This window comes from Aulonocara sp. 'chitande type north' Nkhata Bay, linkage group LG3 (assembly GCF_057382095.1).
Source record: "Aulonocara sp. 'chitande type north' Nkhata Bay isolate Kocher_YH1m ecotype deep benthic linkage group LG3, A_spYH_male_GT1.1, whole genome shotgun sequence".
Taxonomy (NCBI): Eukaryota; Metazoa; Chordata; class Actinopteri; order Cichliformes; family Cichlidae; genus Aulonocara; species Aulonocara sp. 'chitande type north' Nkhata Bay.
The window spans coordinates 66,036,370-66,061,862 of record NC_141346.1 but is presented as its reverse complement, the minus strand read 5'-3'; the positions used below and the strand labels follow the sequence as shown (position 1 = coordinate 66,061,862).

Genomic DNA, 25,493 nt, shown 5'->3' with positions numbered 1-25,493 from the left:
TTTCAGTGCATAACTGAAACCGATTTAGTCGGGGAGGGTAAGAACTGAAAATATGAAATAAACACACGTAAGCTAAGACTCTCAAAAAAATAGCATTTGTTCGGCTTTTCATTTCGCCATTTGTTGATTCACTCGAAGAGCAAGTAACGTAATATTGGTCAAGTGATCAGTTTGATATCAATCTTTCGTGATGCATCGTCATATTTACATTATTTGTACGCTACGAATGATTTGCTTTGGTACCTGGTCAAACTTAAGCTCTCCTTAGTATGGCTGGCTCCGTTTCTCCAACAGCGCACTCACTGCTGGCAGCAGCTACCCCGCCCCCTCGCTCAGTCGCTTAGTGCCTGAGCTCGGATCATACCAATATGAGGGGGGATTCATGCACAGTCGTAAATTCCCACGGTGTGCACTATGTGCTTCGAATATTGTGTGTACTTTTTGTTTTATACAGTTGTCAGCCAGGCATCTAACTATGAAAAAAATTACACTCCAAAAGACCCCGGGCTTCTGACAAAACAACCCGAGCTTAAGCCCAGTAAGCCACCCCCACGCTCCGCCCCTGGTTGTTGCTGTAGCGGGTTGTCAAATGCAGTTATTCATCAGTTAGTCAATGACCAGAGAATTGATTGTTTTGTCATTATTTTAATCACATTTAAAGCTGGTTCCAGTTTCTGAAATGTGAAGATTTGTCACGGCTGGGGGCAGTCGTGTGGTGTATTGAGAAAAGGATCCAAAATGCAGGCACTGGCTGGGGTGCGAGTGAGTGTTTATTTACAGCGGTGATAAGGTGACAAAAACAGGAAGAGCAGAGCGGGGAGTAAACAACCTAAACATGGAAAACTAAAGAACAAAACTTAAACCAGACACTCACAATTAGGCTAACGAGACAGGGGAGAGGTAAAACTGAACACACTGACATGAGACATGAACTTTCAGAATTAAACAGGAAACTAACAGACACAGAGAACCAGACAGGACACTGAACTTGACAGGCAGACTCATGAGCAGACACAATAACACCATGGACAGACAGAGGGAACACAGAGAAGTGGGAGCAGGCAGGCAAAGAACAGAAACCTAACAAATGGCAAAATCACAACAGAATACATACTCGGAATGAACAAAAGCATGATTTTCTTGATCATATATGATCTTAAACTTAATGTCTTTAAAGGTTTGAACTTTTAAAATGTAACAAAAGATTGAATCTTTGAGTTTTTTTTAATTGTTCTTATTGTATCTAGAGTGATGACATTTAATGTCATTTTTCAGATGACAGATGTGGAGGAGAGACATGTTTCTTTGCCCTAAGCTGTGTCTGGCAGGCAGAGCATCTCCACGCTCCACAAAGCTGATGCTTCTGATTTGGAGTAAATGAGCTGAGGGAGACATCTGGTGGACAAACACAGACATGACAAGAAGAAAGATTAAAGTGCAGAGGGGAGACAAACAGCTGGAAATACTTGTTGGAAAGGATTGTCATGCTTCAGAAAAACACACAGCACACACTCTAACAATCCTTTATTTGCACTGAAGGAGACACGTGAAGAAACCAAATCACACAATAATGACGTGAACACATTTATAGCCAGTGTTCAAGATGATGGATAGAAACGAAAATCATGGAGCATTTATGCATTTTTAGGTCTGTGTCACAGAAACTGTTCAGCTATTCTCTGTTTATTAGTCTATTTATTAGGAACCTCTGTTGGTTTTTATATGTAAAGCATTTTTCTTCTATCATTGAACCTTTTCAGGGTTTTCTCATAGTAGTTTTGGGGAGTTTTTAATTTTACATCACAAAGAATAACTTTGTGATGTCCGATTAGAAAGTCTGTGTCCATGTGGATTTTTTTATATGAATGATGAATTTGTTGTATTGCATTTGAGTTAGATTTTTACTGATGGATGATCCAAGTCAATGCACACAGCAGCAAAAAGAACTACAGCAACACAACCGAGAACAAACGAGCAGCACAAACAGGAAAGCAAACTGAGAACAAAGCAGCAGGGTATCCCTCAGCAGCAGCTACAATATCTTCAGAGTGACAAACTGCATTTAGCAGAACACCAACTTCAATTCAAAGAACCGCAAACTGCAGTTTCTACAAACCCGCTAAATGACTCCACCTGAACAGGAGAGGAGCGCTTCCTGAACCGATGTTTGTCAAAACGTCACGCCGGTGTCAGATTGGCGTTCACGCCGCCGTCGCTCCAGTACAGCTGAGCAGACTGCAGCCGTGGGAGAGAGTGACTGTGTTTCGCACGCTCAGCATTCTGATCCTGGACTTCATGACAGATCTGCCACTGTGAGTAACACTGCTTCGTCTTCCGTGGACTCTGTATCTGGTACATCAGATGACTGTGTGTTTGAACTCTACAGACATTGTTCAGAGGGACTCCTCGGTGTCACGTTATTCACCGGTTGTCCTCGCTCGTGATCTTTGTGTTCCTGAGCCGTCAGACTCTGCTAATGCTCGCAGTGTTTTCTCTGAGTTAGCCAATATGGATTTTCCAGCTGTTGAGTTTGCTGAACAAAGGACTGTTACTCCACCCCAGACTCACCTCCACACTATCACTGGCATTGTATCCCCACTGGACTGTTTTCCTCCTCAGCCTGCTGATTCTGAGGTTTCACAGCCTGAGCCCAGCCACACCATCAACAGTTGTGAATAAAACAGTGCGTGCTGAGGAGCCTGGACATTAGTAATCCTGCTCCTGCATCTGAGACTTCCTGTGTTGATCCGCCAGTTTCCCAGTTTGTGATATTTTCTGCGCCTCAGCTGGTAAACGTAAATGGTAGCAGAGTGCCACCTGCCATAGTTAAACTGGCTGAAATGCTGGAATTAGTGCCTCAGAAATAATGAATTAGGTTGGATTTTGTGTTTCACAGCCATTTATATGTAAACCAGCTCACCATGCTTTTGTGTCAGTCACTGTTAACACTGTTGTGGTATTGTTACACCCTTGGACTGTGCAGTTTATTCTGTGATGGCCTGTGAAAATACACCTGCTTCTGTAACCTCCTTCTGAGCTGAGAGTTACTGAGTTTGCTAAGCCTGAATCTGTGTATACAAAGACTGTTTCAAAGACTGCTATTTCGAACATGGACAGCTTAAGAACAGCAGAGTTGCTAAAACCAGCCTGCCATACGTCTGTCTCCTGAAACTGTGTTTGGCACCATTAACCTAGTTTACCCAGTGACTGTTACTGAGCTCCGCTCTGCACCTTGCACCTACCCATACCATAGGTCAGTTTCTAGCTCTATTACCTGTTCAGGCTTTAGCTCCACTGCTAGCTGCTGAAAGCTCTAGTGAGCTTATTCAGTCAGCTGAGGACTGCATCTTTCTGACAAAGAGGACGAGCATCAAAATTTCCCCTCAGAGGTGAAAAAGATCATGATAAAGAAGACTTAAGGCGGCACCACAGAAGAGGGAGACTTTAATGTGGCAAAAGTACACACACGTTGTACTTAAGTAGAAGTACAGAAACCTGTGTTAAAAATGCTCCAGTAAAACTGATTCAATGTATTTACTTAAGTAAAAGTGAAAAAGTACAGGCTCTGAAATCTACTCAGTGTAAGACAGTAAAAAGTAGGTGAGCTCTGCCTCGTGAGCAGAGAAAAAGAAGGAAAATAAAACATGGCTCTATTTTCTGTTGCCTACGTTGTAGAGGGCGACTTTGTCCCTAAACAGGAAAATGAGGAGTCAGGAGTTAAAGTGGATTCAGCAGGTGGAGGAACCCTAAAATCAGCTGTAATGGCTCAGTGCCTGGAAAAGATCACAAATCACAATCATTTCTATTCAGAGCTCCAGTGGATTTTCTGAATGTACAGGCTGTGATCAGCTGACCTGCTGTTCTTTCTGGATTTACACAAGTGAATTCAACCAGATGTCAGCTGATGTTTTTATGAGTTGAACAGGCTGATTTCCATTCTCTACACTAACAGTAAATTGTTTATGCTGTCTTTAGATTAGACACTATTCAGCTGCTCTGAAGGTGGAATTCAGTGAATCTAAGCGCCACAGTCACACACTGTTCTGTACTTTAAATCCATCACAGTGCAGCAAACTAACCTGTTTATCCTGCAGTAGCATGCAACCTTTAAATAACACAGTTAGTCTTCATCAGTTTGTTTAGCAGCACGTTTCAGAATATGAAAAAACATAATGTCACATGTACAGACCCAATATTTGATTTAAAAACTGAGCTTTAAATGTTACATGTGAGCTTTACCCCCTCCCTGTGAAATACAGCAGCTGGACCTTTAGCTACAACTCACTGTGACACAAACTGCACATGAAGAGTTTGTGTGTTTGCTGATGTTTGTTGAGCTGATAGAAACGTTGCATTTGAAATGTCCTCACGCTTGAAGTTTGATGCTTGAAGGCTGTCTTCATCCTGCTCTCTCAGGCTTTGTTCAATGTTGCAGTGAAACAAAATTTACAAAGACAAAAACAAAAAAAGACACGAACTGATCCACATCAGTTTATAACAATATTGAACACAGGCTGCAGCTGGACACTGACAGGTAACATCATTTTCACCTGCTGTCGCCTGGATGTGGAGCTGCACTGTAAACAAACACTGAAGCCCAATTCCATCAGAGCAGGGGCAGAAATCTTTAACGAACTAAAATAATAAATTTCATCAGCTTCTCAGCCCCTGAATACAAGCAGACTAGTGGATCAGAAGGTTAGAGTTAGCTAATAATCTCTAATGTTTTTGATGCTATTTAGAGAACAGATAAAAACTTTTTGTCACAGCAACGTCGCCGTATTATCAGGACAGTTTGAACTTTTGCTGTATTTCAGTTAAAGTGTGTTTTAAATCTGCATCACTGATTTGTGCCATGACCTGATCTCTTCATCGTCTTTCTGCCACAGCAAAGAAAGTCTTAATTAGGCGATTAATGACAAACCAGCCTCTGTGTGAGCGCACTGTAACATCATGATACCATAAACACTGCATATGAAACTTGTTCTCATCTGTCCTGTATGTCATCATTAGGCAAGTTAAGAAAATATAATGTTTAATGATAATTCCAGAAAATAATACTAACATGTGGTATTATTACTAGTATTAATATAGTAGTAGTAGTATTTTTAGAGGTGCTCTGATTAAATTTGGGGGCGCTTGAACACCTCATAGGAGGAGTTATGAAAAAAGTGAAACCAAACGGAGCAACTTGTCATAGTCGACCTGGACCGGTTCTAGACAAGCATATATAAGGGGGCAGACCGAAAGGGGGCAAATGGTGGCAGTGGAGGCAGGAAAGGGGTGGGGTTGGGTGGGGTGTTCTTAATAACTGTTTTTGTCATGTAACTGAATTGCACTTTGTCAGGCCTCTACCCTAAGACTAGACCAACTTGGGTGTCCCACCTGAAGGCTGGTCTTACTCATAGGGTCACCGAGGCACACAAACCCCCTGACCACATTAAGGTGGTAATCCGTCAGGGGGAAAACAGAAAAACAAAACAACCAAAATATTCCTCATCTGTCACGGTTTGCCGGGGCAGGCCGTGTGGATAAATAACGGACCCAAGATGCAGACTGCTTAAGTGGAGGGTGAGCTTTATTTACAACCGGAGAAGTACAACAAAAAGGGTGGCGAGAAACAGAACGGTAAAAACTCTAAACTGGGAAAACTAAACACAAAACCAGAACACGAGCGAGGGTACCTTGCAGGGAGAATGACCAGGAAGCCGGAGGCATAAACACAGAATGGCGTAAGGGAAATGACGCAGACGAACCAGCAACTACCATGACAGAAGACACAACTTAAATACACTCAGAGAACACAGGGAGATTACACACAGGTGGGGAACACAGCTGGGAGGAACTAGGCTAACGAGACAGGAGAAAGGTAAAACTGAACACTTTGACATATGACACAGACCTTCACAATAAAACAGGAAACTCAGACACAGGGAGACAAGACGTTGAACTAAACAGACAGATTCACACACAGACGGGGTGACACCATAGACAGACAGAGATACAGATGCAGACCGAATATAACACGTAGAACTCAAACAACAATAATCATCATGATAATAAACTGGAAAATGATAATAATAAACTTAAAGCGCTGGGTCACCGACCCAGGACCATGACATCATCAGATTCTAACAACAACTAAACAACAACTAACAACTAAAAGCACTAATTAGATGCCTTATATTAAATATATCCAAGCCCAGCAATAATACATCTTACTATTGCTAATATTAACAAAACTAAAAAGGGTAGGCGATGTTATTTAAAAAATACAGTTCACCAAGTCTTAAAAAATAAAACTCAAAAATAGAATTAAAAAAGAAAATAAAGAATAAATTAAACTATCCATCCAGATCTTTACAACCAACAACATCAAATCCATCTTTATTGAATGGCCTAATTCTCAAATAAATTTGTAAAATAAAGTAAGATTAAAATAAGACTTCTCAATATAGCCAATATTTACAAAACTAAAACGGGTTGGCATAGTAATGAAAAAAAAAATCACCAGCTCTTGAACAAAACAGATTTTGTCATGCTTTAAGCTTATTTGTTTCGCAAGGGACTGAAGTCTGTTTGCAACTAAACAGCTCCACTCTCCTTTCTCCTCGGTCCACTCTACAACAACAGTCTCCTGTTTACCTTTCCAAAAACACTCTTACAGAGTCATCCATATCCAACTTATTTGTTATGGACTTCTCATGGACCAAGGTCACCAAATTCCTCTTTCTCTTATGTTGCAAAACTAAATAATCTTTGCTAAAATCACACTTTGTGTCGCGTCTGACAGACACAAGTCCCCCAGTCGGCAGCTGGCAGCAGACAGGCTCACAGTGGTGCTTGTGGGATTGAGAAACACGTCTTTTCCAGACTGAGGCCACGTCCACACCAGCCCGGATAGATTTGAAAACGGCGTCTTTGTCTGAAAACACTCCGCGTCCACACTAGTGTTTTCAGCTGTTTTCACAGAGTTGTGCATCCACATTGAAAGGGTTGAAACTCTTACGTCCCAGTACTGCGCATGCGTGAAACGCAAGACGATTCGACCTGCCTCATTTCTGTCTGCCGCTTATTTACTTCCCGGCTCTTAGAAACGTCTCTTTGAAAAGCGCAGAGTTTTTTTAAATGGACTAACAATGAGGTGGAGTTGTTGCTGCGAGTAACACAAAAGTACAAAGTTGCAAAAGCGAGTGAGAATCATGAATCATGCAGCGGCCAACAACGGTCCAAGCGTGGGATTTCTCTCCTGGAAATGTGCACATTATCTTTTCCTTTCTATTGGTAGGTGGCACAGTGCACGTGTGGCAAGTAAGCAAGCTAGAAGACTGGCAATGCTGGGTATCCAGTTACAGAAGCAACACATTAACAAGAGAAGTCTGAGTAAAACCAACGTTACTTTCCCTAGTAACTAGTTACTCTGAAAGTAATGAGTAACTTGAAGTAACTGAGTTACTTTTGATATAAGTAACTAGTAATGTAACTAAGTTACTAATTTAAAGTAACTTACCCAACACTGTACATAACATTCATCAATCTTCAAACATTAAAGAAGGAAAACCTCTGGGGGACAAACCCAGTTTGATCCGGATGGATAATTGATCCAACATGTCTATTTAATCTGTTTGCCAAAATTTTAGTGGAAATTTTCATATCCAAATTCAACAAAGCAATATGTCGATAAGAGGAACATTCTGTTTCATCCTTTCCTTCTTTCAATAACAAAGAAATATTAGCGCACGGCGGAATGCTTGAGTATGGAAAGAATGCTTAAACATTCTCAATAAAAGCAGGGCCACCTTTTCAGAGTATTTTTTATACAATTCAATGCCAAACCCATCTGGGCCTGGGGACTTTCCACTGGGGAATGACTTAATAGCTTTCGAAACTTCTTCAACAGTAATATCTGAGTTTAAAGCCTCTCCTGCAGCGTCATTCATTGTCGGGAGATCCTGCTTCCCAAACCAATGAGAACTAGAAAAATTTGCATTTCCTGCGAAAATGCTGTGTGGATGCCTTAACGCTGAAGATGTCTGCTGAAAAAAGCTGAAAAAGTTGAAAAACAAAACAAAAAACATTGCCCTGAGCAGGATTCGAACCTGGCCCTTCTGGTCTAAAGGCGGCAACTCACCTCACTGCACCAAACTCATTCACACAAAAAAGAGGTGGAGAGACTGACAATTCTTGTGAAATTAGCAGAAGCTGCTTAGAATTGTGCTGATAAGAGGTGAAATGGCTAAACATTTGGCAGAAAAGATGTGAATCAGAAGAATTTCTGCTGAAAAGAGGCAAAGAAGCAAAAAGATGAGCTGAAAAGAGGTGTAGAAGCAGAAGTGCTTGCTGAAGATGGCTGTATGTGTAATGACACACTGGAGAGTGTCAAGAAAGCAGCGCGCATGCAAGCAGGGAACATGTGTAGCAACTGTCACAGGTAGGATTCGAACCTCTGCCACCGGGTCTCACGGCAGCTGCCCTATCCTCTGAGCCAAATGAGTTCTGGTCACAAGCAAAGATATGATGAGAGGGAAAATGTGCACTGTGGGGCAGAAGCTCAAATTAGCAGAAAAGAGGTGAAGAGGAAGAACTTTGTTGTGAAATGAGGTAAAGAAACTGAAATTTGTGCTTAATACAAGTGAAAAAGCTGAACTCTGAAATCCTGCTAAAACAGCAGAAGAGGCTGATATTTTTCAGCTACTCATGGAGCCAAACTGGTTCTCACGTAACTGAACAAAAAACTCTTCTGAAAAGAGTTCAATCAGCAGAATTTTGCTGAAAAGAGTTTTTTTTCTGAAAACAGCAGAAAAAACTGAAAATTTTGCTGAAAAGAGTTGAATGAGCAGAATTTCTGCTGAAAAGAGGTTTTTGCTGAAAACAGCTGAAAAGCTGGTATTTGTGCTGAAAAGTGGTGAAAAAACTGAAAATTGTGTTGAAAAGGGGTGAAAAAGCTGAAATTTGTGTTGAAAAGAGTTAACAAAGTTTAACTGTTGACTGAAAGAAATGTTGCCATAAGCGGGATTTGAACCCAGGCCTCCCAGTCTGAGAACGGACGCTTATCTCACTGAGCTAAAACACAGCTCAGTCCAGCATGCAAAATCAGTGAGGCCATTGATAATGTGTTCCATTCATTTCAATGGTCAAAAGTGATAACACACATCAGCAGAAATAGCAGAATTTTTTAAAGTTTAAACATAGTATTTCTGCTAAAACTTAGTATTTATACTAAATAATATTTTTTTCCTGCCAAATCATAGCATTTGTGCTGGAAGACAGAAAATTCTGCCAAATCCTACAATTTGTGCTAAAACATTATTTATGATTTAGCAGAAACACTGGGACTCGGTAGAAATAGTATGATTTACATGAAATACTTTGACTTAGGAGAAGTACTACAATCTAGGAAAAAAGTACTATAGCATAGCAGAAATTCTATCATTGAGCAGAATTACTAGGATTTAGAAGAAATACTAAGATTTGGCACAAACACTGATGTGGCTCAAGAACCTTTATTGTGCAGTTATACTGTGATTTGGAAGAAATACTATGCTTTGGCACAAATACTATGATTTGGAAGAAATACTATGTTTTAGCACAAACACTGATGTGGCTCAAGAACCTATATTGTGCAGTTATATTGTTATTTGGAAGAAATACTATGCTTTGGCACAAATACTATGATTTGGAAGAAATACTATGTTTTAGCACAAATACTATGATTTGGCTCAAATACTATGATTTACCAGTAATACTATGTTTTGGTACAAATACTACACTTTGTCACAAATATTATAATTGAGTACAAGTACTATACGTTTACAGAAATACTATGATTTAGCAGAAATGCAATGTTTTTGCAGAAACACTGTAATTTCGCTTAAATATTATGAAATAGCAGTAATACTATGATTTGGCAGAAATACTACTTTTTAGCACAAATACTATTGTACAGAATGGTGTACGTCAGTTTAATGCTGGGTGGTGCTGCAATAGTAACTATCCTCGGTCAGAAGGAGAGGCTGACATCCAGGGATTAGATTACCACAGGTGGAGTTTATTGGCGGTCAGATGGATGGTACAGGGAGGTATGGCATACAGTAGGAGGATGTGGAGAGGTGATATGGTGTGGTTTCTATGATTAAGAAAACTGGCAACAAATTCCTCCACTACAAATCAGTCTGATACCACTTCTTACAGAGTTCACGTTTACTAAGGCACTACCCAAAATGCGCCACAAGAGGGAACTCCAACACAAGAGATGACCTATTTACACTGTAAACACCCCCTACTTAGCCACTACATACTACAGTGATATTACAGTATACAAATTCACACAAATACTATGATTTGGCAGAAATACTATGACTTAGTAGTAATACTATAACATAACAGTTCAATGTTCTTGGACAAATGCCACAATATGGCAGAAATACTATGTTTTAGCATAAATACTGTGATTTGGTATAAATACTACGATTTGGCACAAATACTATATTCCGCAGATACACTATAACATAACAGATATTCTACGACTTAGTAGTAATACTATAACATAACAGAATTATTAATTGGGCACAAATACCACAATTTGGCAAAAATACTATGATTGGGTACAAATACTATGATTTGGCAATAATACTGCATTTTAACAACAACTACTGAGATTTGATTGAAATACTATGACTCCATACAAATACGATGCTTTGGCACAAATACTATGATTTGGCAGAAATACTATGACTTAGTAGTAATACTATAACATAACAGATTTCCTAAAAAAACTATGAAATTGCAGTAATTCTATGACTTGGCAGAGATATTACGTTTTAGCACAAATACTATAACAACGCAGAAATACTATGACTTAGTAGTAATACTATAACATAACAGTTCAATGTTCTTGCACAAATGCCACAATATGGCACAAATACTATGTTTTAGCACAAATACTGTGATTTGGTATAAATACTACGATTTGGCACAAATACTATATTCCGCAGATACACTATAACATAACAGATATTCTACGACTTAGTAGTAATACTATAACATAACAGAATTATTAATTGGGCACAAATACCACGATTTGGCAAAAATGCCATGATTCAGCACAAATACGATGACATGGCAAAAATACTATGATTGGGTACAAATACTATGATTTGGCAATAATACTGCATTTTAACACAACTACTGAGATTTGATTGAAATACTATGATTTAGAAGAAATACTATTACTCCATACACATATAAGTACTATGCCTTAGTAGTAATACTATAACATAAGAGATATACTATGGTTTTTCAGACATACTATGTTTTTGCACAAATACCATGATTTGGCACAAATGCTATGATTTAGCAGAAATACTATGATTGGGTACAAATACTATGATTTGGCAATAATTCTGCGTTTTAACAACAACTACTGAGATTTGATTGAAATACTATGATTTAGAAGAAATACTATGACTCCATACAAATACAATGCTTTGGAACAAATACTATGATTTGGCACAAGTACTATCATTCAGTACAAATACTATGATTGGGCAGAAGTACTATGTTTCAGTAGAAATACTATGATTTGGCAGGAATACTCTGATTTAGCAGAAATACTATGTTTTAACATAAATACTATCTTTTCGCAGAAATTCCTGCTAAAAAGGACTATTTCTGCTTTTTAGCAGAAATACTATAATTTGGCATAAATACTATAATTTGGGATAAATACTATGATTTGGCACATATAATATATTCAGCACATATATTATAAAATAACAGAAATATTATGATTTGGCCTCAAAACCATGATTTTGCACAAATACCATGATTTTGCAAAAATACTATGATTTAGCAAAAATACTATGATTTAGCAGAAGTACTAAGATGTAGCAGAAGTACTTTGTTTTAGCAGAAATACTATGATTGAGGAGTAATACCTAAACATTGGAGAAATATTGATACACAGACACACATACACAGAGAATAAAGGGAACAGGAGCTGTTGAGAGTCTGGGCTTGGTATATGTAGGTCAGTTAAATTAGCTGCACCTGCTGTAGTCAGCCCTTACACACACAGACACAGAGAGAGGTGTGAGTTTTCTTCAGTGTATTTCTGACATTCAGGATTCCCCTCAAACAAATGGCCATAATTTCCTAACTGTAGAGGCTAGAATGGTCATTCAGACATTGTTTTGTTCAGAAGAGATGGGGAAATCTTCAGGTCTTCATAATTCAGAGATAAAATATAAATTATTAAAGATATATGACTTGTAATACACTGTAACTCAGTAGAGGCGAAGCAAAAACTGCCTTGACTTGCCCTCAAACAACGCTTTGTAACTCGAAATCTATTTGGAGTATCGATATCATTCTTTCACCATAAGAGACAGCAGGCTTTGGTGAACAGTCATGGACATTTTCAGGTCTCTGTGGAAATCCAACAAAAAGTTATGACGAGAGAAAAAAGTGGTTCATTTCCAGGGTTTGAAATCTGAAGAAATCTGAGCGAAGGACAAATTTCCTACCCTCAAACAAGTCCAACTCATTTCAGAACGGTAATAGGTGAGAAAGAAATTCTTGAATTGTGAGCGTCAGGGGTGTCTGAAGATATTCGGGGACAAGCCTCATGTCTTAACTTTGCTTCGTTAAGGAGATATGACGATTCGAATATGCCTCTCATTACAGAAATCCAGCCGTGATTTTGAACAAACTCTCCATTGACTTTATATGGAGAATTTTCCGACATTGTGTTGGTCTGAGGAGATTTGCCAAAATTCTATAAATCCCACAACAATGATAGTGACATTTTCTGAAAGCCAGCAAAAATACCTACGTTTTGATGTATAATTTGTGGAAGTTGAGTGAAAATTGAGCAAGTAGCAAGAAGTTGTTTGGATATGAAGAGAAAATTCAAACAGTTTCACTGTCCCCTCTGAGTTAATTGCATAGCAACCATAGCAACGCATGTATTTTCTGAAAAATCACAATTTTGCAACTGAAAACTCAAAGAGGGATAAGATTAAAACGGTAGAAGATCTGAAAAAGCTGAATCATACAGGAATAGCCAAATCATTTGAGAACATTTTAAAGTTTGAATGGAGTTTCTAGGTGAAAGTATGAGGCAGTAGTTAAGTTTCAAAGACAAGAAAGTTTTAGCAGAATTGTGGAAGTTTCCCATTCATTTCAATGGGACAAATTAAAGGAAAAAAGTGTAATATTTTAAAAAGTATAATAGTAATAAACACCAAAAGTCATAGCCGGCATTAGCAGAAAGAGCAGAACAGTTTAGAGTTTGAACGGTGAAAATAGCACAAAAATTGTGGAAGTAGATCCACGGCGAAAAGTGTACGGAAACACCCGGAATAATAAAGAATAAAGAGAAACAGGAACTCAATAGTGTGGATGCCCATTGAGGGCATCCACACAAATATTGCCCCAAGATTTTGACATATAGAGCTCTTCATAATATTCTCTAAATCGCTCATTAATAGCTTTAGGGCTAATTAAAATTTCGCCTGATCTTGATTTTATTTTGTGTATAGCCCTACTAGCCTGTAGGCCTCTCAGCTGCCGAGAAAGAAGCTTATGGGGCTTATCTCCAAACACAAAATGCTTCTGTCTGATCCTAAATAGCTGATCTGTTACTTGACAAGATAAAATTGTGGTTTACTCAAACTTCCTTTTAATGATGTCTTGAAACAAAGAGGGACAAGAGGAGGCCTTGTGGTCCTGTTCTAACTGTGTTAATTCAGCTTCTATTTCGAACAGGCGTTTCTGGCGTCCTTTTTTTAACGAGGATTCAAAAGAAATAATTTCTCCTCGCATGTTTCCCATAGAATCGAATCAGAAACGTCTTGTTTATCATTAGTTTCCAAGAATTCTGATATTTTAGTTGTCATAAATCGGCAAAAGGATGTCTCAGACAGGAGTGACGGGTGAAAACGCCAGTTGTTTCGTACCACAGAAGTCCAGGACTAAAGATCCAAGATCAAGATATTATGATAAGTTGAGCATACAACTTTAGACATCAATTTAGAATCAAGCAAAAAAATAATCTATTCTGGAGTACGATTTGTGCACTTGTGAAAAACAAGAGTAATCTCTACCAGTGGGGTTACACAGTCTCCAAACATCAACAGGTTAGTAGAACTCAACATATTATTATTCAGAACAGTCGAAGCGTTAAACAACTGGGAGGTTTGAGTGGATCTAACCAAGAGTTTATCAAGTACACAATTAAAATCGCCTCCTAAAATTACACGAGTATCAGCGAGACTAAGTAATAAATTAAATATTTGTTGAAAGACAGATCATAATTATAAAGCCAGGACGGTTTGCCACTTCATTTTACGCGTTAAAGCAGGGGGCAGGGGTGTCAAACTCAAATACACAGTGGGCCAAAGTTCATAACTGGATCAAAGGAGCTTGCAAAGAAAAGCGTCTGGACTTCTTTAAGTTACTTGAAGACGTTTCACCTCTCATTCGAGAAGCTTCTTCAGTTCTGCACCAGTTCATAACTGGATCAAATAATCATTGAAAAAAAATCTTCCTCCAAATATAACAAGGAATCTTTTCTTATGGACTCAAACAAGTTTTGCTGAAAAACGAAATATGGAACAAGCAAAGCTTAATACTAAACAATATATAAAACTAATATAAACTTAATATTGCACACATGCAAAATCAAATTTCCAATTAAATAACAGATCAGTTGAAGTCATTTCTTAAATAAAAATTGCATTTGCAGCATTCTGAATTAAATTTTAAATTTAATTAAATTAATTTTTTTCATCATATTCTCCCACCTGTTCAGAAAGCTCCTGTTTTCTCCCTTTCTTTTTGCCACTTTGGGATTGGTAGCATGTAGGGATGGGTATCGTTTAGGTCTTATCCAATACCAGTACCAAACCAGTACTTTTGAAACGGTGCCGGTGCTTAAACGGTGCTCAAACTGGTGCTTAAAGAATGGAGAACACAAAATTGGTCCAAAAACCTCTCATGTTCAGCTGTTTTTTTGTAAAAAGATAACAATGTTAGCCTTTTCTGCAGCTATAGGGGCATATATGGTATCACTCTTGGCTAGAAGCAGTGCTTAAACAATGGAAAAACACAAACTTTGTCCAAAAACCTCTCATGTTTAGCTGTTTTCCACTTTTTCTTTGGTCATTTTAGCCTTTTTGGCCAGGGTGAAGGGAGTATCTGCCATCAAACAAGAAGACAGCCGCATGGTACAATGGTGTTTGCCAGTTCACCTTACATGCATTAATGTAATAACGTGGTTAGCCTACTCAACGTACATTACACACGAACAACATTAAGCTACTCATGCAGAGAAGAACACCTGCTGCTGTATCATCATCCTCATCATTTCTGCAACACTGGCAGGGCTAGGGGCCAGGACTCTCTTCTTCTTTAGAGAACCGGCTCTTTCTGCTCGGCTCACTAAAAAGAGCCGGCTCTTTCGGCTCCCAACTGGCTCTTCAGGTTGTTTTGTTGCTTTAATTAATTTATTATTAAAATCATGCACAAAAGGAATTTCTAATGTAAAAAAAGTGGTTACGTACAAACTCCAAAGAGCATGTACAAAGTCCAAAACACATTTCTAGCGTTAACTGAACTTCCAAAACAGAGCTATCGAGATCACTTAAATTACACAATTTAAAGCTGTGTTCTGTGGCTGTGATAAGATCCCCCGTGGGCAGTCCTTGGACTGTTTCACTGTGATGTTTTCTTTTGCAGTGGTTTTAGTTTAGCTTCTGTTTACAGTGAGGACAAATGATTATGGTTTTCTTCTTGTGTATGCTCTGTGGAGGATGCACTCAGAAAAATTCATCTGATTCTGTCTCCCTGTTCATCTCTGTCCCTACAAACACACAAACGCAGTCAGGTCAGCCCAAACTATATAGTCGATGCTCATTACCACAGTATTGTTAAGTAATGCTGCTGCTTCATTTGGGCTGCTAACAGGCTGCAGACATTAGCATGGTGGTAGCTGTGTTGTAAAAATTGTGCTGTTTTTCACATCTTGTGGACTTCTACCTTAATAAAACAGTCAGTTTGAGATTTACCTGGTTTAGTCTGAGTTTGCTGAACTGTAAAAGTAGCTAAAACAAAGCAGAGCCTGCGTTACCTTTGACCTGCTGTACTTACTGTAGCTGTTTTTGGATCAGCTGACTGCTTGTGTCTTTTGCCTCTCGTTTCCAGAAGTGCACAGTTACTTACTGCAAGTAATTCTTCAAATACAACCCCAGTAAATTAAATAAACATATCCGATGTTAGATTTTTATAAAAGCTTGAGAATGGAGTAGAAACTGGCACGCTAAAAAACAAATGCGGCGTTGGACAACACAGACAATGAGGCGGTTTCCAGGAGAGCGGGGACTCTAAGTTTGGTTTTTCTTTCCCTTCCCGCTTCCTTGTTCAGACGCACCATCACACATGACTAATTTATCAGAACAGGCAGCAGCAACACTCACGGTGCCTGTAATCTGTGAGAGATGAGACTGTATTGTCAGCACACTGGTTTTTTTCCCTTATCAGCTTTCTTCTTATTTCCTGTTTTATGGCAGTTTGGCTTTGTCTGCATGTATGACTGTGTGTGCTGCCTCATGCAAACAGGGTGGGCTGCAGGGGTCACGGTTTGCTACACAGCGTAGCTCCATCAAGACGAACAAAGCAAAGAAGGAGCAGTGCCAAGACCGCTGAAATCAAAGACCAGGTTCAGGACTGGGCTTTGTTCCAAGAGGCTGGGTCCGTTTTGCTGGTGCAGGGGGTCTGAGTGCTGAAAGAAGTGTCTGGAGCCTTTGTATGCAGCATGTCTCCTCATCCCGCCCCTTTGAAGTCTGCTTGCTTTTGTCCTTTACATAACTTGATTGAATTTTTTGAACAGCTAATTCTTATGGATTTTGTGAGCAAAAGGGTGGGGGAGGGAGGAAGACAGAAATGCCCCCCACCCACAATTCCACAGGAGAGCAACAGGAAGGCCAACATGATTGGCCACAGGGGAAATGACGGACACGAGCGAGCCAAAAGCATAGCATCCATGCACGTGTTTGAATTATGGCAGCTCTTTGCAAATTTGATGACAATGGCTGGGAGGTCGAGGATCCCTCTGCAAACAGAGGCCACGTACACTCTGGTGGTCTTCACTTTGTTGTCAGCTTCCCCGCTGGGAGAAACGGGAATGAGTTGAGGAGGAAAAACTATTCGTGAGCTGGAACCTGATTTTTTTTTGTGATTTCATTAATTTTGATTATCTTCACTTTGCAGTTATTTCTGTGTGGGTCAATGTGCATATTGTATGTTTGAGGTGAATAAATGCCATAACGTGACACGATCTCAATTCCAAGAAAAGCTGGAACGCTCTAAAATGTAAAACTTCATATTTCCATATTTTATGGACAGTAGAACAAACGTTTCAGCTGAGATCCCTGCATGTGTATTCTGTTCATCTGGATGTTGCATTTTCACTGAGTGACCACATCACTGCTTCAGCCTCAGCTGACTGCAGGTCACATGATGACCAAAACGTGGTCTTCATGTGTCTCTCTTCTGGAGAAGAGAGACACGTATGTGAGAATGCTGTTTGTAGATTACAGCTCAGCATTCAATACCATCGTTCCCTTGAAGCTGGACAGGAAACTGCAGGATCTAGGACTGAGCAGCTCCCTCTGCAGCTGGATCCTTAGCTTCCTGTCTGACAGACGCCAAGTGGTCAGACTGGGCAGCATCACCTCATCCCCCATCACACTGAACACTGGTGCTCCACAGGGGTGTGTACTGAGCCCTCTCCTGTACTCACTCTACACCTACGACTGCACAGCCACTAACAACTCCAACATCATTGTGAAGTTTGCGGATGACACTACAGTGGTGGGTCTTATCACCAACGGTGATGAGACGGCTTACAGGGAGGAGGTCAGCGCCCTGACCCACTGGTGTCAAGACAACCATCTCACCCTCAACGTCGCAAAGACAAAGGAGTTGATAGTGGACTTCCGGAGGTGCAGAGAAGTACACACCCCCATCACCATCAACGGCGCTGCTGTGGAGAGAGTGAGCAGCTTCCGGTTCCTTGGAGTACATCTGGCTGAGGATCTTACGTGGTCAGTACACACAAACAAAACAGTGAAGAAGGCGCAGCAGCGCCTCTTCTTTCTCAGGAGACTGAAAAGATTCAGCATGAGCCCCCGCATCCTCAGGACCTTCTATCACTGTGCCATTGAGAGCATCCTCACTGGATGCATCACCACCTGGTATGGCAACAGCACCGCCTACAACTGCAAAGCTCTCCAGCGAGTAGTGCGGTGCTCTGAACGGATAATTGGAGGTGAGCTTCCCTCCCTCCAAGACATCTACAGGAAGCGGTGCCTGAGGAAAGCGGGGAGGATCATCAAGGACTCCAGTCACCCCAGCCATAAACTGTTCAGACTACTTCCATCAGGAAGGAGGTTCTGCAGCATCCGGTCCCGAACCAGCAGACTGAGAGACAGCTTCTTCCACCAGGCCATCAGACTGCTGAACACTTCATAGACACCTCAGCTTCACTACTGGAACTTCAACATTATGCACTCCACACTGTACAGTAATGCCACTGTTTTGCACATATTCAACTCTGTATATTTTTATATATTTTATTTTATTATTTTTTTTACTATTTAATTTGTAAAAATGTGTATACACACACACACACACACACACACACACACACACACACGTAGAAAAACATTTAGTATACACATCCAGAAATGCATACACTATTATATATTGTACATATATTTATTAGTTTCAGGTTAGCCATTCTTGTATTTTGCTCGTTTGTGTTGTTGTGTTTTGCACATCTCTGTTGCTTGTGGGGCTCGCACACAAGAATTTCACTCGCATGTGCTGTGCCAGTGTGCCTGCACATGTGATGTGACAATAAAAGTGATTTGATTTGATTTGAAAACTAAACTAACAGTGGGTCAAAAGCTCTGTTTCATGGTCAGCAGTAGAGATGGCCCTGTCCCAACTTTGAGATGCATCGGTTAATATTTTATTAGCTTAGTTATCCAGCTTAGAGTAATTAACCATTTAACCAAATTGATGATAGTAGCATTCATTGCATCGGTCCTATTAGCACTGCAGTCCTCAAGGAACTGTGTTATTGATGTCGGATATCTTCTTTATCTGCAAGGCTTCATCTCAACGGATTCACGTCACTGAGCCAAAGTCTGATGAGTCTGTATGTGGCTGCTTGAACTTGGTTACTTACAAAGGGTTTGTAAACATGCAGATCGAGCTGCTACTGTGTTCAGTGATAAATCCGCTGTGCTAACATGCTTGTTTGTAAACAATATGCCAAGGAAACTCAAAGAACACTTTTTTAAATGAATTAATATTTATTTTGTTTACAATTTACGATGAAATCAGTCAGTTGCACTTGCTTATGTGTAGAAGTGAAGGAAGTGTGTTTTCCCCAAGAAGCCTGCCTTCACAGCTGCAGGCAGTGATACGAGTGAGGAAGGGCAGATGTGTCATCATGTGCAGAGCTTTGTGTGGAGGTGAGGGTGGGGTTTGGTGGGTGGGCAGCTTTTCACTTCCTTGGCCTTATGCCAGTGTGACAGTCGATGTCTCTGTGTCTCTTCTGCGGGAGGTTATTTTGAAGGTCTCCCAGTTTTATTGGAGGAAGTGTTTGCCGGACCGCTGAAGCGTTCTCCCACCCCTCGGTTCCATTCTTCCTTTGTACCCAGCTCCTCTCCCTCAGCTACATTTTCTCAAGCGAGAATGGCTTAAAGGAGTCTCAGTGGGGACTTTCCCTTTTAGTTTAAAAAAGCAACACAAAACCCTCGTGGCTCGTAATGAAGCCTTTATCGTGTCCACCAGAGATAATGCTGTTTAAATAAATGATTACAATAGCAGTAGCAATGGTAGCATGAAGGGGAGACTACAATGATCCTAGCACATGCTTCCACTATGCTGTGCAGATGAGCTCATTTAGAACATCAGCAGAAACATGGCACCTCCATCCCCGGGATGAAACATCCCGCTGTTTCCTGCAACACCCAAGATGATCGTCCAAGACGTCTTATCCACAAAGCAGTTGGAAAACCTGACGAGGGGTGGGGGGTGTTAATGTCCATCTAAGAGATCAGCCCACTGTGGGTGGGCACTCCACCCTTTTCCTGCTGAGGACCATGGCCTCAGATTCAGTTATGGAAGTAAATACAGAAGGTACCAATCCTCCAGCTGCAGGAACATGAAGGCAGTCCAAAAAACCCAAAACTACTTTTGCTTGTTTAGCTTGTAGGAAACGAGGGAACTGATTTTACCAGTGGCGCTGTCTGGGTCTCCAGGCTCTGAGTACATCACTACAGTTTAGCAGCTGCACTACTTAAGTTTGTTGTTGGAACAGGCAGGTTAGTTTTAAGGATGCAGAACAGCTACTGTAATCTAAACAGGGGCCTCTGCAGCTGTCAGCCATAACGAAACGCACTGCTTTTAAAGCATCACATCAAAAACCGGTCAGATAATCACATTTTTATTAGTGCTATTAATGAGTTTATATTATTTTAAGGTGTAGTACAGAAGGGTGAAGCTGTCGGCCTGTACTAACAGCCAATAGGGGGCAATCAGTCTATTTTAGCTTCCTGTACGGAGGGATGTCCTGTGACTGCTTTAATCAGGAAACAACATTTTACATATTTTTAGGCAAAGACATCGACTTTGGGGGTAACGATGGTCACAGAATCGTGGAGTAAGTCTGCTTGAACCAAAGGCAGGGCTTTGTATGCATCATTCACATTAACTTAATATAAGCAGTGAATAAAGATGAGATGAATCATTTAACTGTGGATTTCCCACTTCAGGGAGCTGTGCAGCAGTTTTAACATGCTACCACTAGGTGGAGCTAAAAGCTGATATTTTGAACTAATGATCAGAGGCTGCTGTAAGATGCACACAGCAAACATTTTGGGCCTGACACCACAATTTGTGCACAGTGTACACAGCTACTTCAGACGCACATACAAAAACCAGCTCATCCACATGTGTGCGATCTGCACATCATACAGAACATTTATAGTTCATTCAATCCTCAAAATACGAAATCATCCTCATCAGACTGTCACGTGTCCCTGTGGCGACTCCAAGAAAGGCCTCGTCTCACGCTGAGCTTTGATTTAACAGGTGAAACACATCCACACCTCAGAGTACCTGTTAACGGTTCCTCCTGCAGGTTTTGGGTCGGTTGTATGACTCCACGTGTTAGTGGATCTTTGTCTACAAACATCCTGAACCAACTGAACCCATGATCTGTGCTTAGGCAGGCGATCAGAAGCAAAAGCTTAGTGGGCAGGACCTCCTGAGAGGCAGCTCTCCTGTACCAAAGATGAGTGCTCAGCACAGGCGAGCAGCCATTCATGCCCTGCTGTTTAAACAACATTAAACAGGTTTTTAAAGCAGCCGAACTGAGTTCATCTGGTATTTAAAGCTGGTAAAATGAGTTCACTTTGTAGAGCAGAGTAACAGGACCACAGTAAGATTAAAAAACAATGTCGATCATTTTGAGAATAAAGTCAAAAATCTATTTAGAGAAAAACACTGAAATGTGGCGATGACAGTCGTTTTAAGTGCCACGGCTGCACTGTGAGCTGGTGAAATGCTTCAGGATCAGGTTTAGTTGCAATAACTAATCTGCACATTTCCACTTTATTCTCAGAAGGATGTTTATGTTAATGTGCTCCCTACACTCCTCTGTAGGAAGGACACTTGCAGCAGTAGTTGTTTTAAAGGAGACAAGGCCAAAGATTTTTGTAAAGCTCCAGTGGATTCAAAGTTCAGAGTTTGCATAAAGGTGGCTTTAATAAAGACACACTTACAAATAAAGTTTTTTTAAAGCTTTAACTCCAGAACAAACTGGAGAAACTTCTCAACTTTTAGTTTTCAGACGACGGCGCTCTCAACTCAGCACGCTCGCCATGATGTGTCACTTTGTATCCAGACCTCCTGCTGGATTCTTCTTCATATTTCACACGTCTTTGCAAACTGTGAGGTCGCACACAACAAAACAGAACAACAGAGATGCATCTGTGCGGACGCTGTTTGATCCCAGGGAAATGAATGAATCGGATATCTGATCGGAGACCGAAGCAGAGTAGTGTTACTGGTCAGACTTGTGCCTTATAGAGCTCTTCAAAGTCCTGTTTCACTTTTTTCCACCCAACACACACGCACACACACCTGCAAATTAAATTTAATAAATAAGACGTACAATGTTGTAAGGCAAAGTTGATCATGCACTTGTCACGATAAACAACAACATACATGGCAGCAGAATCACTCCCACCCACCAACCCTTCATATCAAGCTTTCAGATTGTTGCCTGCTGACATCCTGATCTCGTACATCTACCCCCGATTTCTGCAGCAGGGTGAACTCTTTGTTCGGGGGAGTCGAAGCAGCAGGCTGGACCCACTGTGAGGTTTAGACACGCCAACTACAGCTGGAACTGATACAGGACGAGTCAGAGGCTCGGATCCAGCACCCAACTGCTGTGTGCCTCAGGACGTCCCGAGATAGCTCTGCAGCTTCCTTACTGTACTTCTGTCCAAAGAGCAAAGGTCAAAGTCAAACGTAGTGTTTGTAATGTGGAAGTGTCCGGTCTCTTCAATCAGGTTTACAATCTGCAAGACAGACAGTGAGAGTGGTGGGCACAGGCTGGGTCAAAGTAAAGTCTGCAACTATTAACTATTGTTCTACATTACTACTTCATCATTATTATTTCGTCTAAGGTCTAATATTTATTTTAAACAAGCAGATTTCTTTATGCAGTCATCTGCTGCAGGCACAGCACGCTCTCAGCTGGCCAATCAGAAGAGAGCTTCAACCTGCGCTAACGTGTTTCCTCAACTGGTCGATTTAAACCGTGTGAATAAAATCTGAGATCTGAAAATCACTGAATTCAGTTTTTACATCTGACACGGATCCCAAACTTTGTAGAAGTGGGTTTGCGTCTGATGGACGTATCGGACACTGCTGACATCAGCTCACCTGTTGCAGTATGTGACCTTCTCTTAGTGTCATTAGTCTTTTATGCAGCTCCACCAGCTCATCCAGGTAAACCTGAAAAGCACACAGCAAACACGGCTGTCATGATGTAGCAGTGGCTGATGGTAACAAACCCCAAGACATAACATCACTTTCTATATTTCAGAATATTTACTAGTCTACTCCACATCTAAAAACCAAAGACACTCGTTCTCACCTTATCACACTCCATGCTTTTGTCTTGCTTGCTCTGCTTGGTGGGACTTTTTACTTCCACTATCTGACAGACAGAAGAGCAAAGAGTCACCCAGGGTCACGCACACACCTGGATACTGTGGCTTTCAATCATGCTGATCTAAGACATAAGCCAGTATATTACTGATACGATTACCTGGTTATTAGTAGACTTTAATAAGGGCGGGGCCTCTCTGCACGACAGCGGGGAATGGGAGGAGCTGTCACTTCTGCTGCCATCACTTAAACTAATCCTAAGTATGAAGTCACAAAAAACAAAGACATTAAAACTGTTGTCTCAGCTGTTAGCTAAAAACCGCTAACAATGAAAAATCCCCCATGAGCAGCATGTGAGAGAGTGGGGACGAAGGACGGTCTTTAACAGGAAGATGACTCTCGCAGAATCAGTGTCAGGGAGGGGCCTGCTAGATCAGGGGTGTCCAACTCCAGGCCTCGAGGGCCGGTGTCCTGCAGGTTTTAGATCTCACCCTGGGTCAACACACCTGAATCACATGATTAGTTCATTACCAGGCCTCTGAGAGCATCAAGACATCATGAGGAGGTCATTTATCCATTTGAATCAGCTGTGTTGGATCAAGGACACATCTAAAACCTGCAGGACACCGGCCCTCGAGGCCTGGAATTGCCCACCCCTGGCATAGATGATAGAAAACCGGTCAACTGTTGGAGACGGAGACGATCTGGTTAAGTTATGCTTTTTGGCCAAGGTTGACGGCACGCCTCCACCAACAGGATGGTGGAGAGAGTTGGAAAGAGCTTACATGAAATACTTGAAAAGTTAGTAAAAGGCACGTTGAAAGAACCTTTAGAAACTGTCCCAAGCAATTTTAACCAAGATTTAAATAGCGGCTCTTCATCATTTTACAGGTTTGTTGTTAAAGGCTGGCTCTACTGCACAAACATGTGAGATACAAAGTAGCCCTCATAATAGCAATATCCTGGTTAGAAGGAATTCATTACCAATGTCTGCACACAGCTCTATGAAACTAAACTAGTGTGCGGTTCAGCCATTCGAAAAGCTGCCCTCGGGCTACTAACCTGTGCTGGTGGTGTGCGAGGTGTGCTGCTCGATCCGTGTCTGAATCCACGTCGTCGTTGTCGTCCTCTGAATCGTCGTCGTCGTCCGAGTGCAGATCCTGCATCACTGACTGCAGCGGGCCAAGCACTGAGTGGAACAGTTCAATAAAGCCTCAGTCATTGCAGTTTAAACCTCAGGAATACAAGCAGAAAGCTGCAGATTGTGACTAGAGCAGGGCGATATGGCCAAAAATATTTATCACGATATATATTTGAAAATTTGCGATAACGATATAACTGACGATATAATTGATGCGAGACAAAATACAACTCCACAACATTACTAGCGCAAAAAGACAACCTTCCATTTATTTTCACTTAAACAAGAAGCTGGTTTTTATGTACATTAAAGCTTTATAAAAATGGAACAGTGCAAATGCAAATTCCTTGCTGAAAGTTTAACCAAAAGGCATTTCCAGTAGAAATGGGCTGACATATCCTGGGCATAACCATGTATAATATCCACTGAAGTTAAAAAGAGGTGCTTTGCAACATTAAACTGCAGTGTGCAGTACGTATTTTTCTGACCATAAGGTGCATGGGATTATAAGGCACATTAAGCGAAACAAAGCAGTCAGATAAATCAAACTTTATTAAACTCATTCTTCTTGCTTCCTTCACTTCTGTACCATTGATTCATTAATGTTGAATTCTCTGGCAGCTGCATGTTGTTGCAGTATATTAATGACTAACCTCGTATTGTGGATGGATTATCTCAGCTGTTCTCCTGACTGAAGTTTGGTCCGTTTACAGCATCCTGCCATGCGATTGCATTTGTCTCTAACTATCAGGAACGTTAACTTTTATAAGTGGAAAAGTGTTAGTGTTCGTCCTCCAGCTTCACTGTTTATGTTATGCTAACATAGCTGTGTCGCTAGCGATCACGTAGCACATCATTATATAGCAGCTAGCCCATCTTCAGTAACCCTACAAACGTCACTGCTGTTTAGTTTCCTGTCTTCATTTATGTTGGAAGTGATAGCAGAGCTGTACGTTTGATTTTTTTCAGAAATCTCTGTCAGAACATGCAATATCATGCTTAGGTAACTAGCGAAACTAGCGAGCTAACTTCCGCTAGCTCCCTGCTAACTTCTAACTCCGTTAAATGTAATAAATTTTGTTTTCATGGATGCCTG

The 25,493-nt window shown here is 40.8% G+C and overlaps 2 protein-coding genes across 3 annotated transcripts in view; both read right to left on the bottom strand.

The window, feature by feature from the left end:
- The window catches only part of LOC147336641 (NACHT, LRR and PYD domains-containing protein 12-like), a 327,736-nt gene that overhangs the window by 77,902 nt on the left and 224,341 nt on the right, over nucleotides 1-25,493 (bottom strand). The window lies entirely within an intron of this gene.
- On the bottom strand, nucleotides 22,216-24,441 carry LOC147336655 (protein AF-9-like). The gene is made up of 5 exons (XM_086285527.1): nucleotides 24,319-24,441; nucleotides 23,417-23,513; nucleotides 23,243-23,305; nucleotides 23,029-23,100; nucleotides 22,216-22,661 (listed from the first exon to the last, which is right to left on the bottom strand). The coding sequence occupies exons 1-5, from the start codon at nucleotides 24,420-24,422 to the stop codon at nucleotides 22,539-22,541; spliced, it is 459 nt and encodes a 152-aa protein (XP_086141653.1). The 5' UTR covers nucleotides 24,423-24,441; the 3' UTR covers nucleotides 22,216-22,538.